This window comes from Myotis davidii, unplaced genomic scaffold (assembly GCF_000327345.1).
Source record: "Myotis davidii unplaced genomic scaffold, ASM32734v1 scaffold478, whole genome shotgun sequence".
NCBI lineage: Eukaryota > Metazoa > Chordata > Mammalia > Chiroptera > Vespertilionidae > Myotis > Myotis davidii.
The window spans coordinates 1,952,991-1,965,219 of NW_006289570.1; the positions used below are offsets into that span (position 1 = coordinate 1,952,991).

General features: G+C 53.6%; 2 protein-coding genes across 3 annotated transcripts in view; one reads left to right on the top strand and one right to left on the bottom strand.

The window, feature by feature from the left end:
* SRRD (SRR1 domain containing) lies at window positions 1-8,434 on the top strand (the record flags this gene model as incomplete). Its single annotated transcript, XM_006762119.2, has 7 exons — window positions 1-41; window positions 2,909-2,949; window positions 4,568-4,827; window positions 4,921-5,019; window positions 7,052-7,206; window positions 7,775-7,820; window positions 7,971-8,434. Coding segments are annotated over 7 exons (1,089 nt in total), but the record flags the coding sequence as incomplete, so codon positions are not given.
* Window positions 8,435-8,439: 5 nt separating this feature from the next.
* TFIP11 (tuftelin interacting protein 11) overlaps window positions 8,440-12,229 on the bottom strand; it is a 22,022-nt gene continuing 18,232 nt past the window's right edge. For both annotated transcript variants that reach the window (XM_015562863.1, XM_006762043.2), the window contains 6 exons: window positions 12,065-12,171; window positions 11,270-11,438; window positions 10,680-10,923; window positions 10,188-10,330; window positions 9,653-9,818; window positions 8,440-8,846 (listed from right to left, as the gene is read on the bottom strand). In XM_015562863.1, coding sequence (XP_015418349.1) covers window positions 8,491-8,846; window positions 9,653-9,818; window positions 10,188-10,330; window positions 10,680-10,923; window positions 11,270-11,438; window positions 12,065-12,171 — 1,185 coding nt within the window. In that variant the 3' untranslated portion in view covers window positions 8,440-8,490. The remainder of the gene's footprint in view (window positions 8,847-9,652; window positions 9,819-10,187; window positions 10,331-10,679; window positions 10,924-11,269; window positions 11,439-12,064; window positions 12,172-12,229) is intronic.

Sequence of the window (12,229 nt, forward strand, 5' to 3'; positions counted from 1 at the left end):
GTGGACGACGGAGTCGTGCTTCGCCGCGTCCGGGAGGCCAGGTGAGTGGCGGTCTGAACGTTCGCGCCGGTGGGAATCGCGCCGAGCCGCGTCTCGCCAGGTGTCAAGGGGAGGAAGTGCAGCCCTTGAGGAGGCTGTTTGTGAGGGTTTAGCGGAGGCCAAGAGCTCCTCGCGGGCCGGATCGCAGTGAGCGCTGGTATGGCAGTCACCGCGGGTCACCCTGGGCGGCTATGTCACGTCTGTGCCTCCGTTTGCTCATCTGGGAGGTGGGCGTGAAGAGTTAGTTACCTCTAGAGCGGCGGTTCTCAACCTGTGGGTCGCGACCCCTTTGGGGGTCGAACTTTCCTTTCACAGGGGTCGCCTAAGACCATCGGAAAACACATCTATAATGACATATTGTTTTTGTGATTCATCACCATGCTTTAATGATGTTCAATTTGTAACTGAAAATACATCCTGCATATCAGATATTTACATGACGATTCACAACAGTAGCAAAATGACAGTGATGAAGTAGCAGCGAAAATGATTTTATGGTTGGGGGTCACCACAACAGGAGGAACTGTATTAAAGGGCCGCGGCGTTAGGAAGGTTGAGAACCACAGCTCTAGAGGCTTGTTTTGAGGGTTGGGTGGGTTAGTAAATGGAAGCCGTTTGGAACGGTGCCTCCACACTCGGCGTGGTGAACGCAGCACCAGTGTTTGTGGTGTCACTGTTACGCCGATGTTGGTTATTGTTGGTTATTGTTGGCTATTGTTGGCTATTGTTGGTTATTGTTGGTTATTGTTGGCTATTGTTGGCTATTGTTGGTTATTGTTGGTTATTGTTGGCTATTGGTGGCTATTGGTGGTTATTGGTGGTTATTGGTGGTTATTGTTGGCTATTGGTGGCTATTGTTGGCTATTGTTGGTGTTGCTAATGCCTGGGAAGCAACAGGAGCACATGATTGTGGTTTTCATGATGATCATCATCAGGTGATTGAGCTGCTTTGTGCCTGGCAGTCGGTTAAGCATTTTATCAATTTGAACATCTCAGCCACCGGGATCCTGGGGGCGGCTGGTCTTACCGAGACATAGGTAATGTGTGGAACCAAATTGCAACCCCACGGCGTTGCGACTCCAAACCCTGTGCCTCAGAGCGCCCCACTGTTCTGGTTTCCCCCATTCCCACCCCACGCCTCGCTCTCTACCTCAGGTCGCACTTAGGATAGTGCCCAGTGGAGGGAACACCCCGTAAACATCGCCTGCTTCTGTTCTTTTGTATTTTTGCCTTTTTTGTTTGTGGTCCTTTACGGGCTCAGTAAATAACAGCTTCCGTTAGCATTGCCTTCAATAACAGCTGCAGGATCATCACAACTGAAAGAAATTAGGCTCATTTCACCTGCTCCCCTCCCCCAGAATTAGGATCACGAGGAAAAGCTTTGAGTTTTTCTTTATTGAGTATGATGCTAGGTGGGGGGTTGTCATATGTAGCCGGATTATGTTAAGATGCTTTCCTTCCATAGCCATTTTTATTGAGTTTTCAATCATCATTCATGTTGTATCCTGTCAGATGTTTTTTTCTGCACTTATAGAGATTGTCATGTGATTTATTTATGTCTTATTAATGTGGTGTATCAGGTCCATTGATTTTTGGATGTTGAACCATCATTGCATCCCTGGAATGAATTCCACTTGGACATGGTGTATGACCCATCTGATGTATTGTTGTACTTGGTTTACTAGTATTTTATTTAGGATTTTTGCATATACAGTATGTTCTTTAAAGATATTGGCCTGAAATTGTGTGTGTGTGTGTGTGTGTTGACCTTGCCTGGTTCTAGTATCAGGGTAATGCTGGCCTCACAAAATAAGTTAGGAAGCACTCCCTCTTCAGTGTTTTGGGAAAAGTTTGAGGAGAAGAGGTATTCAATCTTCTTTGCATGTTCGATAGACTTCACCAGCGAAGCCAGCTGATCCTGGAATTTTGTTTGTTGCCAGGTGTTTGAATTCTGTTTCAAGTTCCTTACGAGGGATCAGTTAGTTCAGGTTTTCCAGTTTTTCATGATTCAGTTTAGGAAGGTTGTATGCTTTACAGATTTGTTCATTTCTTATAGTTGGTTCAGTTCGTTGGCATATAATTGTTAGCAGTAGCCTCTTTGATGCTTTGTGTTTCGGTGGTGTGTTTTAATATCTCTGGGTGTATTTCATTTACTTAGGCTCTCATCCAGTGCTTCTCAACCTTCTGGCCCTTTAAATACAGTTCCTCATGTTGTGACCCAACCATAAAATTATTTTCGTTGCTACTTCCTAACTGTCATGTTGCTACTGTTATGAATCGTCATGTAAATATCTGATATGCAGGATGGTCTTAGGCGACCCCTGTGAAAGGGTCGTTCGACCGCCAAAGGGGTCGCGACCCACAGGTTGAGTACCGCTGCTCTAATCTTTGTTATTTCCTTCCTTTACTAACTTCGGCTTAGCTTTTCCTTCTATTTCTAGTTTCTGGAGATGTAAAGTGAGGTTGTTTATTTGAGACTTCTCCTTTTCCCCAAACATTTATTTAATGCTACTCTGTAAAAGCACGTTGTTAATACATAAAGAAAATGTCTTTATGCCCTAGCTGGTTTGGCTCAGTGGGTAGTGTCAGCCTGCGGACTGAAGGGTCCCGGGTTTGATTCCCAGTCAGGGCACATGCCCGGTTGCGGGCTCGATGCCCAGTGTGGGGACTCCTCCAGGAAGCCCTCTGAGCCCCAGCAGTACGTGCTCTGGCTCTGCCATGTTCACCGTGTCTCCTCCTCCTGTCACTCAGGGTGGGCTCTGCGTCTGAGGGCCTCCTTCATGCTCCCCACATCCAGGCTATGGACAGGGGGGTCACTGTCAGGGCCGCCTGAGGAGAATGGGGATGACCTCGCCGTTTTTCTCAACAGGGAAGACCTGCGCGTTTCTGACTTCTGGAGCTCAGCGCTGGGTGAGTACCTTGCCAAGGCTGAGGGGGGTGGGGGGGTGGGAGGGGCCTGAATATGGGCAGAGAAAGGAATCCCACCCTCATTGGATGACATTTTGCTTAAGGGTGGTGTACATGTGGGTTCTGGTTCTGACTTCCGCCTCACAGCTGCGTGTTTTGGCTCTTAACTAAGTCTGACCCTGTTTCTTCACCTGTGAAATGGAGATGATAGGCATGTCCTGGAGGGTAATTTCGCCTCTTAAGTGAGGCTGTCCAGGTGCTTAGAATGGTGCGTGCCTGCTGCCCAGGAGACAGGGACTGTGAGCTGTGATTGTCATTGTTCTGAGATTGGTTATCCTGCTCCTTTTCCTTGAGATTACAGTGTGCCCCCCCCTCCCCCGCGGTTATACTCTCTTCCTAAACAGTATGTGTGGGAACATAAATAATACGTGGAGTGGACCTAACAGTAGTCGTACAGTAGTTACCGTTTTTATTGAGGGGCATTTGCTTTGTTTCCTTTGTTTTTTAATTATAAGTTTGCAATGAGCACCTTTCTGCATTGAGCTTTTACCAAGTTTCAGTTGATGTTCTTGGGATATATTCCCAGAAAGGAAATGAGTCAGCGAAAGGCAGTGACCAACTCGATATCACTGTCTGGCGGTTTTCCAAAAGCTTTTCCCACTTCTTTCACAGCAAGGACTGAAAGGGCCAGTTTTTCATGCGACCTTTCCTTCTTGTGGGAATGGCTAGCTTGGCCTGCGGACTGAAGGGTCCCAGGGTCGATTCCGGTCAAGGGCATGTACCTTGGTTGCGGGCACATCCCCAGTGGGGGTTGTGCAGAAGGCAGCTGATCGATGTTTCTCTCTCATCGATGTTTCTAACTCTCTGTCCCTCTCCCTCCTCTCTGTAAAAAATCAATAAAATATATTTTAAAAAAAATAGAGTAGTTTTTGTTAGACTCCAGAAGCCCCAGCCTACCTTTTTTAAAAATATGTTTCTATTGCTCTTTAGAGAGAGAGGAAGTGGGAGGGATCGAGAAATAGAAACATCGATGAGAGAGAAACATCCTCGATAGGCTGCCTCCAGTACAGCCCCTACTGGGGATCGAGCCTGCAACCCCAACATGTCCCTGGCTGGGAATCGAACCAGTGACCTCTTGGTTCATGGGTTGACACCCAATCACTGAACCACACTTTTTTTACACATTAAATATTCTTACTCCGGCCGTGTATAGTGTGATATTAAGAGCTCTGCTCCTCGTTCTTTGTTATAATAAAAAAAAAGCTGGAATTTCAAGGCATAACCTGAGTTTACCAGGGACCTCCTGTTAAACTAGAATGCGTTTACATAGTATGTTAGATAGAAATCGAGTCCATAAATGCCAACGATTTCTTTGCAAACCCTTCTCTGAGGTGTGGGCTGCGGGGGGCCGGGGACCCGGACAGCCAGCCTGTCAGCTCCGGGGGACACGGCGGCGCGTCCCAGGATGCTGGGAACAGAGCATCCCAGGGCTGCAGGCTCTGGGGTCCCCTCTCTGAGGAGGAGACGCTGCTGCTGCCCTGCTCCCTGGCCTGTGGGCTGCTCTGGTGGCTGAGGGGTGCACAGGGTCACTCTGACTATACGTGGGGGCCTGCTCTCTCAGAAACCATCAGCACATGTCTTAAGAAACATCTGGAACAGCTGGATGCCCCTGTGGGGGCTCTCTCGGAAGCCATTGGAAGCCTGCACCTAGACTCCTCACCAGGTGACTTGGGGGCGGCTCCGGGCTCCATCCCGGGAGAGACCCCGGTCCCGGGGACCAGCGGCTGGAAGTGTGTGTGCTACGGCATTGGGAGCTTCGCCACCTGCGCCATCGCTAGAAGCCAGCTCGCCTTCTTGCTTCTCTTCCTGGAAAAGTGCCAGGTACATTTTGGACTCCTCTTACCACCCCTCTCCTGGTCTTGCCCACGGCGTGCACACAGGCATGTGGTGGCAATAACTCCTTCCCTCCTGCAGATTCCCAGAAGTCACTGCTGGGTGTATGACCCTCTGTTTAGCCAACTGGAAATTGCAGTTCTTACCACCCTGGGGGTGACTGTCCTCGGTGAGAACGAGGTGAGTGGCTTTGGAAAGGGGAGCGTGGAGCTAGGGGAACTGCTGACCCGCGGACCCCAGGCTCTGACCCGCGGTTGCGATTTTTTTTGTTTTGTTTTGAAACGGCAGTCCCTCCTCTCCGTTGCTTTCCCGGTGCCTGTGCGTGTGACTAGTTACCCACGTTTTGACTGTTGTGCCCATCAGAGAAAAGTAAATTACACAAATGGCGTAAACTAGAACGTTAGGTTCATAAAATTTCGACGAGTGTGTGTCCAGAAATTATGCTAGATTGGTATTTACTGTTACTGAAATATTAAAAGGACACACAATCTCAGTGCCTCAAATGTGGGTTTTCTGGTTGGACTTGACCCTATTCCCAGGGAGGCAATAAAAGGGGACAGAATGGCTCCCCTCTTTGGAGCTGTAGTCAGCCATTCCCACGGCACCTGGCTGAGCTGTGGATGAAGCTTCTGTCCCCCCGGCACCTCCTAAAATCGTTGGGGTTCGAAAGTTCTTGAGGCCTGGAAAAAGGAAATTTCCCACTCGAGGCGAGTACCTCTGAGTTTCGTTTTGTATTGTCTTGGGGATTATAAAATAACCATTTGATTCCTGTTTTGAGAAACTGCCATTTCATTGCTTACGATGAAAATGAGGCCCAGCTGAAACAGGGACTCGTTTGCCGATGTTGGCAAGTTCCTAAAACACGGCCACTTAATACAGATCAGCTTTTCTGAGTGCCTGCTCTGCTGGGCAAGGAGCTCTGGGAGGCCGCGGCAAATGGGAGCCAGTCCCCGTCTTCAGGGAGCCCCGGCCACATCAAGGCATGCGGCCTGCAGACAAGTAAATGAAGTCAGAAAGGCAGACCCGCGAGCGAGGAACTGAGATGGGAAGGAGACCGTTCTCTTTGGGGGATGGAGGGAGCTTCCTGGGTCTTGAGCTGGGATTTGCGGGTCAGCCACGAGTTTGCTGGGGGAACAGGGTTAGGGCTGCAGGCAGGCAGTTTTCTGGGGGAACAGGGTTAGGGCTGCAGGCAGGCAGTTTTCTGGGGGAACAGGGTTAGGGCTGCAGGCAGGCAGTTTTCTGGGGGAACAGGGTTAGGGCTGCAGGCAGGCAGTTTTCTGGGGGAACAGGGTTAGGGCTGCAGGCAGGCAGTTTTCTGGGGGAACAGGGTTAGGGCTGCAGGCAGGCAGTTTTCTGGGGGAACAGGGTTAGGGCTGCAGGCAGGCAGTTTTCTGGGGGAACAGGGTTAGGGCTGCAGGCAGGCAGTTTTCTGGGGGAACAGGGTTAGGGCTGCAGGCAGGCAGTTTTCTGGGGGAACAGGGTTAGGGCTGCAGGCAGGCAGTTTTCTGGGGGAACAGGGTTAGGGCTGCAGGCAGGCAGTTTTCTGGGGGAACAGGGTTAGGGCTGCAGGCAGGAGTTTTCTGGGGGACAGGCCCAGGGCTGCAGGCAGGAGTTTTCTGGGGGACAGGCCCAGGGCTGCAGGCAGGCGTTTGCTGGGGGACAGGCCCAGGGCTGCAGGCAGCCTGTGCAGAGCTGGCTGTTCAGGAACCGCTGCCCGTTAGGAACAGAAGGGAAGCTGGAAGGAGAGTGGAGAGGAGGCCCAGAGGTAGCAGGGGCCAGACAGCAAGCTGCTGGCCTTGTGTTTCCTGCTAGGAGTTTGGCTGTGGAGCAATAGCTCTCAAGAGGGGGCATCGGAAAAGGGCGCAGCTGTGATAGGGACCTGCAGAAGAGGTAGCAGGGGCCAGACAGCAAGCGGCCGGCCTTGTGTTTCCTGTGGAGCAATAGTTCTCAAGAGGGGGCATTGGAAAAGGGCGCAGCTGTGATAGGGACCTGCAGAAAGTGACCCAGGAAACACGGGACCACCAGGCAGCATGGGGGACAGTCACTGTTGCCACCCTCACACCCCTGCTCTCATGGGCCCAAGAGGCCCTGTTGTTGAGCCAGAGGCTCTGAACACGTTTCTGTGTGTGGGGGGAGGACCCTCAGCTTGTTAGTCTGTCCTGGCGTCTCCCTCACGCGTGAGAAGTGGTTACATCTGGGCGTGTTTACCCAGGAAGGAAAGCGGAGTGTGCGTGGCGAGCCCACCGTCTTCTACATGCTGCACTGCGGGACGGCCCTGTACAACAACCTTCTGTGGAGCAACTGGTCAGCTGATGCCCTTTCCAAGATGGTCATCATCGGGAACAGCTTCAGAGGCCTGGAGGAAAGGTAAGCTGAGACCGCCAGGCCCCGGGCGGCCCAGTCCTCAGAGTGACCCGCAGGCAGAACACGTTTCCATGGCTGGTCCTCGGAAAAGGACCAAGGAACTGGACGGAGGGCCAGAGAAGCTGTCACCGAGTCAAGCTGTGAAGCAAGCGGAGTCTGGCTCCGCTCACTCCTGCCCGGCCGTGTAGCTCATTTTTGTTATGCAGTCACAGCACTGCCATCCAACAGCCACCCAAGAACTCAGTGAACCTCCCCCGCATCCCCCCACCCCCAGCAAAGCAAAACAAGGCACCTGAAGCCACTTGGGGAAGAAGTGCTTTTCCGGGAGCCCCTCCCTTGCCTCAGGCCAGCAGGTTTAATGGGAGGAGCCACTGGGTTTCTACGTCGCCTCCTCCTGCTCCCTTGAGGAAGTGGGTGCAGATACTGGGACGTTCACATTTCCTGCGGGATACTTTCTCTACACCCGTTTTTACATTCTTACCATATTTAAGTCACCTTGCCGTATGCCTTCAACTGGATAAAACCACTCTCGTACCTCCTAATCCTGCTTTAAAAACCTTTTTATTTATAGGTTGTTGACAAGGATTCTGCAGAAAAACTATGCCTATGTTGCAAAGGTATCTGTCTGACTGAGGGGCGGGATGGGGACGGGTGTGAGTCCGCCACTGGGGAGTCTGCCCTTACACGTGCTGGCGGGGCTAAGGAAGGCAGAGTGGGGGTCACTGTGCCTATCGAGGTACATGCTGGACTTGGAATTTTCTGCTCAGGTTTTAGAAGGACTGGAGGAGCAGGCGTTTCCCCAGACGGCACAGTACTCGGACGTGTTTAATGACACCTCTGTGCACTGGTTCCCAGTCCAGAAGCTAAAGCAGCTCCCCACGGACACGTGGACATCTCCGGAAGAGCCAGATTACCGGGACTGCGAGGACCTCGAGATCATCAGGAAGCAGGCAGGTGCCTCAGCTTCCGGCCCAACGGGCTGTGATGTAGGAATTGCTGGCGGAGGCAACTGCACCGCCGGGATTCGGGGGTGGCCATGTGGGGGCTGCAGGGACTCTGTCCTCCCAGGGCCAGTTCTGGAGAGAACAGGAGGCCCTCAGCCTGGCTCTCGAGGGGAGAGGAGATGTGCTGTGGAAGGACTTGGTGTCCCTCACATCCCTTATCGCACTCCACAGCCTTCCTCGGGGACCTGGCTGGTGGGGAGAACCTACTGAATAGAGAAGTGACTCTTTCAAAGATGGTTCAAAAGATTTAGTCAGAAATGTGTGCAGCCGCCCCGGCCACCGCCTACTTGGCCATGTCGATCAGGCTCTGCAGGGAGGTGGGCACCCAGGTCTTCTCGCCCTGGACGAACACCACTCCCCGGTCGATGTAGATGACGATGCGGCCGAAGGTGTAGAGCTGCTTCCCTTCGTGTCGCTTCCCGATGACAGGCATGAAGACGATGTTGTGCTCCTCGGCCTTGGTCTCAATGAGGTCCTTAAAGTTCATGGGCACGGAGCTGGCGGCCACGCCGATGCCCCTCTGGGCCATGTTCTCGGCCTCCCGCCGCTCCTGCATGGCCTCGTACTGGAAGTCCTTCCTCCGCTCCGTGTGGGTGAGGTAGGCGATGTTTTCTCGTGCTCCGGGCTGCATGTAGGCACCTGGGAGACAGGGCAGGGGGTGAGGAGAGGCGTCCGATACGCACAGAATCTAGGCTGCGATGGGCCATGTCCGTGAACCTACTGTTCCTCAGACATGAAACACTAAGAGATGGCCCAGCACCTGCACACCTGGCTGTGATCACGTAAGAATTGGGCTGGAGATTTCTGGCGAATTCCTAGTGGGCAGATTCTGTTCCCATCTTGCCTGGGAGTTTCACTCCACACTGCCCTAGAGGGGCTCACCTAGACCTGAGCAATAGGGGGGTAGATACTAAATGAACAGTCAGCTGCCCACTTCTGGCACAGCAGACACCTAGCGAGTGCTGTCTACACCACTCCCAGTAACAACCCCTCTAGGTTTTTAGTAAAACCTACAAGGTAGGTGTTGTTACTGTTTTACAGGTAAAGAATATGGTCTTAGGCAGCGGTTGCCACCAGTGGTCCACGAGGTCCAAAAGATTGGCAACCGCTGGTCTAAGAGTCAGACTGAGCCCTGACTACGCTGTGAGCTTACACTTAAGTAGCACACCCAACGCTGGCTGAGCAGGCGCACGAATTAACCTTAAAAGGCACACAGCACAGTGGGTATGAAGGTAGGCCCAGTGTGAATCTGCTTAAATCTGTCTCCATTCAGACAGAGGCACCCCTCCCAGTCGCAGGAGAGCTGGTGGCTGAGTCGGGGTCTGCTGGAGTGGAGGGTGAGTTACACTGTAGTCAGCCCCCAGGGACCTGAAGACTCTGTTCTCTTACATGTGCAGAAACATGGAGCCCAGGGCCAGGACATCCCTCACAGAACCCCTACTCACCGACGTTGGAGGACACCGCCCTGTTCATGATGTCCAGCGCTTCGTTGAACTTGTCCTTGATGGATGGGTGCGCCAGCACTTGGTCTGAGAACATGGACTTCCAGCCCAGGTACCACTTGGTGATCTCCTCGTAATTGGGGCTGTTACTGAGCCAGGAGCACAGCACCTGCCAGAAACGAGCAAGTAAGAAACTTGCATCCAAAGTGGCAACAAATGGGAGCCAAATATCTAAAGGGGCCCTTTGCTGTTACTCCTGGTCCTACAGGCCCTCAGGAGTGTGGGGTGTGCCTTGCAGGTCAACTGAGCCTCCGCCTCCTGTGCAGACAACAGGGATGCCAGTCCCTGCCCAAAAATGCAAATAAAGTGCTCAGAGCGTCTGGCACCTGGTCATGAATGGTGGGCACTGGTATTGCTTTGCTCGTTCCTGTCCGGCCGTGTAGCTCATTTTTGTTACGCAGTCACAGCACTGCCATCCAACAGCCACCCAAGAACTAAGCGAGCCTTCCCCTGCCCCCAGCAAAGCAAAACAAGGCACCTGAAGCCACTTGGGGAAGAAGTGCTTTTCCAGGAGCCCCACAAGGCTGGAGACGGAGATCATCCCCTCCCAGTCGATGACCCAGTAGAAGGCGTCCATGTGCTGCTGGTGGGGGTTGATGACCAGCTCCCCGAGGCACATGCCTGCAAGGGAAGGAAAGCCAGGTTCTGAGAGAAGCTTCGCCTGAGGGGCTGGTGTGTGGTTGGCCTTTAAAGGTCATTTTCTTCTCTAGCCCAGAATCAAATCCCATGACAATTCCAGGACGCCGACGGCTATCCTGTCGCCAGAAGCCTAGACCAGTCTGACATGGTCACCACAGCCTAAGGGCTCATTTATATTCAGCCTCAGTGCACAGAACAGCACCTCTGTGACGGTGAGAAGTCCACGTGCTAATGCGGCTCCAAGGCCTTGTTCTGAGAAGCACAACCACTAAACTGGCCCAGAGAAACCAAGGCCAAAGCTGCTGGCCTGGATGCTTCCCCACGTCCTTACCCAACTTGGGCACGATGTTCTTGACCATGAAGGCCTCCCAGGAGCCTGGGGTGAAGACGTCTTTCCAGGGCTGGAGGATGAGCTTGGCAGAGGAGTCGCTGGGGTGCCACTTCTGCAGGGCGCTGGACAGCTTGCTGCGGATGGGGGAGTACAGCGGCTCCAGGCGCGCCTGCATGAGGGGCAGCCACGGGTGGATCCAGGAGTGGATGGGCACGGTGTCCGTGAGTGGGTTCCAGTTCTCCACCTGCAGGGAGTGGGGGAAACAGCGACGTTCACGCAGCCTGTGGGGGATCAAACGATGCCCTGGGGGTTCATGGCAAGGACGCCAGGTCCAGCCCTTTGTGTGTGTGTGTGTGTGTGTGTGTGGACACATTTGGTACTAAGGCAGCCAAATAAAAATATTCCCAAGCAATTGTATTACAGCTCAGAAATGGCAGCTTTCACTTTAAGAAACGAAGTTAATTCCCTGTTAATGGGGCTGTGGGGAGACACGTGCTGCTACAACTGCTGGAGTTACCGGGGCAGCTGTGCTGACAGGCGCTCTAGCAGCACTGGCTCCCCACGAGGGCGTTCCTGGGCTCCGGGCTTACCTCCTTCTGCAGCTTGGGGAAGACGAGCTGGTCCAGGATGTTGTCCAGCACCCACACGGGGATGATGTGCACCCAGCTATCCAGGAAGTCCACCATGGGCTCACAGTTCCGGGGCTGCCACTGGGTGACGATATTTCGAACAAAAGGCATCCAGACTTCCCATATCAGCCTGTGAGGGAGACAGAGGGCAGGTTGCTAATGGCACCGTCTGGTTCACGGTGTGCAAGGTCCACCACAGCCGCTTCTCTAGAGTAAGAAAGGGCAGCGGCATGGACACTGGGCAGAGAACCACCCGGCCGGGCCCCACGCTGGCCACACCTGCACCTGCCGCCTCTTTCCGGGCTGCCCGCCCAGCCTCGGGACCTTGTTATTGGCAGCACCTACTGGCAGGGTTGCTGCAGGGTCACACGGGCTCATGGCCCCACACACAGCCCCTCGCAAGATGTCATGTGCTTTTCCACCCAGAGCTCTGCACAGCAGACACCTCTCTCTTTGGTTACAGATTAAATGTCCCCCTGGGCCTCTGCCTCAAACCTACCCCAGAGGCATACACCTTCCTTATCCTCTGCCACTGGGTTCATGTGTTCACTGCCTTTTCCAGTTGCCATAGGAACTGTAAGGCTGGCTGCTTTACTCCCAGGGTCAGCCTGACCCTCGGTAGACACTTGACAAGTGTCAGGTGAAGTAATGAACGAGGACCGCAATCCCCAGCAGTGCCAGCGTGGGGCAGAAGGCCTGGCGCCCTCCCCCGCCCCCCCAGCAGGTAGCATCCTGGCGCGTCCACCGCCGGCTGACCTGTGAAAGGCGTCTGCTGAGAGGTCCTGGCCGCCGTGAGACAGGAGCTGGTCGTTCTCCAGGAGGCTCTTCCACTTGGAGATGATCTCGGTGCCGTAGGTGCAGTCCTGCGGGAGGAGAGCAGCTGAGAGGCTGCCTCTGGCAGCTCCCCCCCCCCCCCCCCCC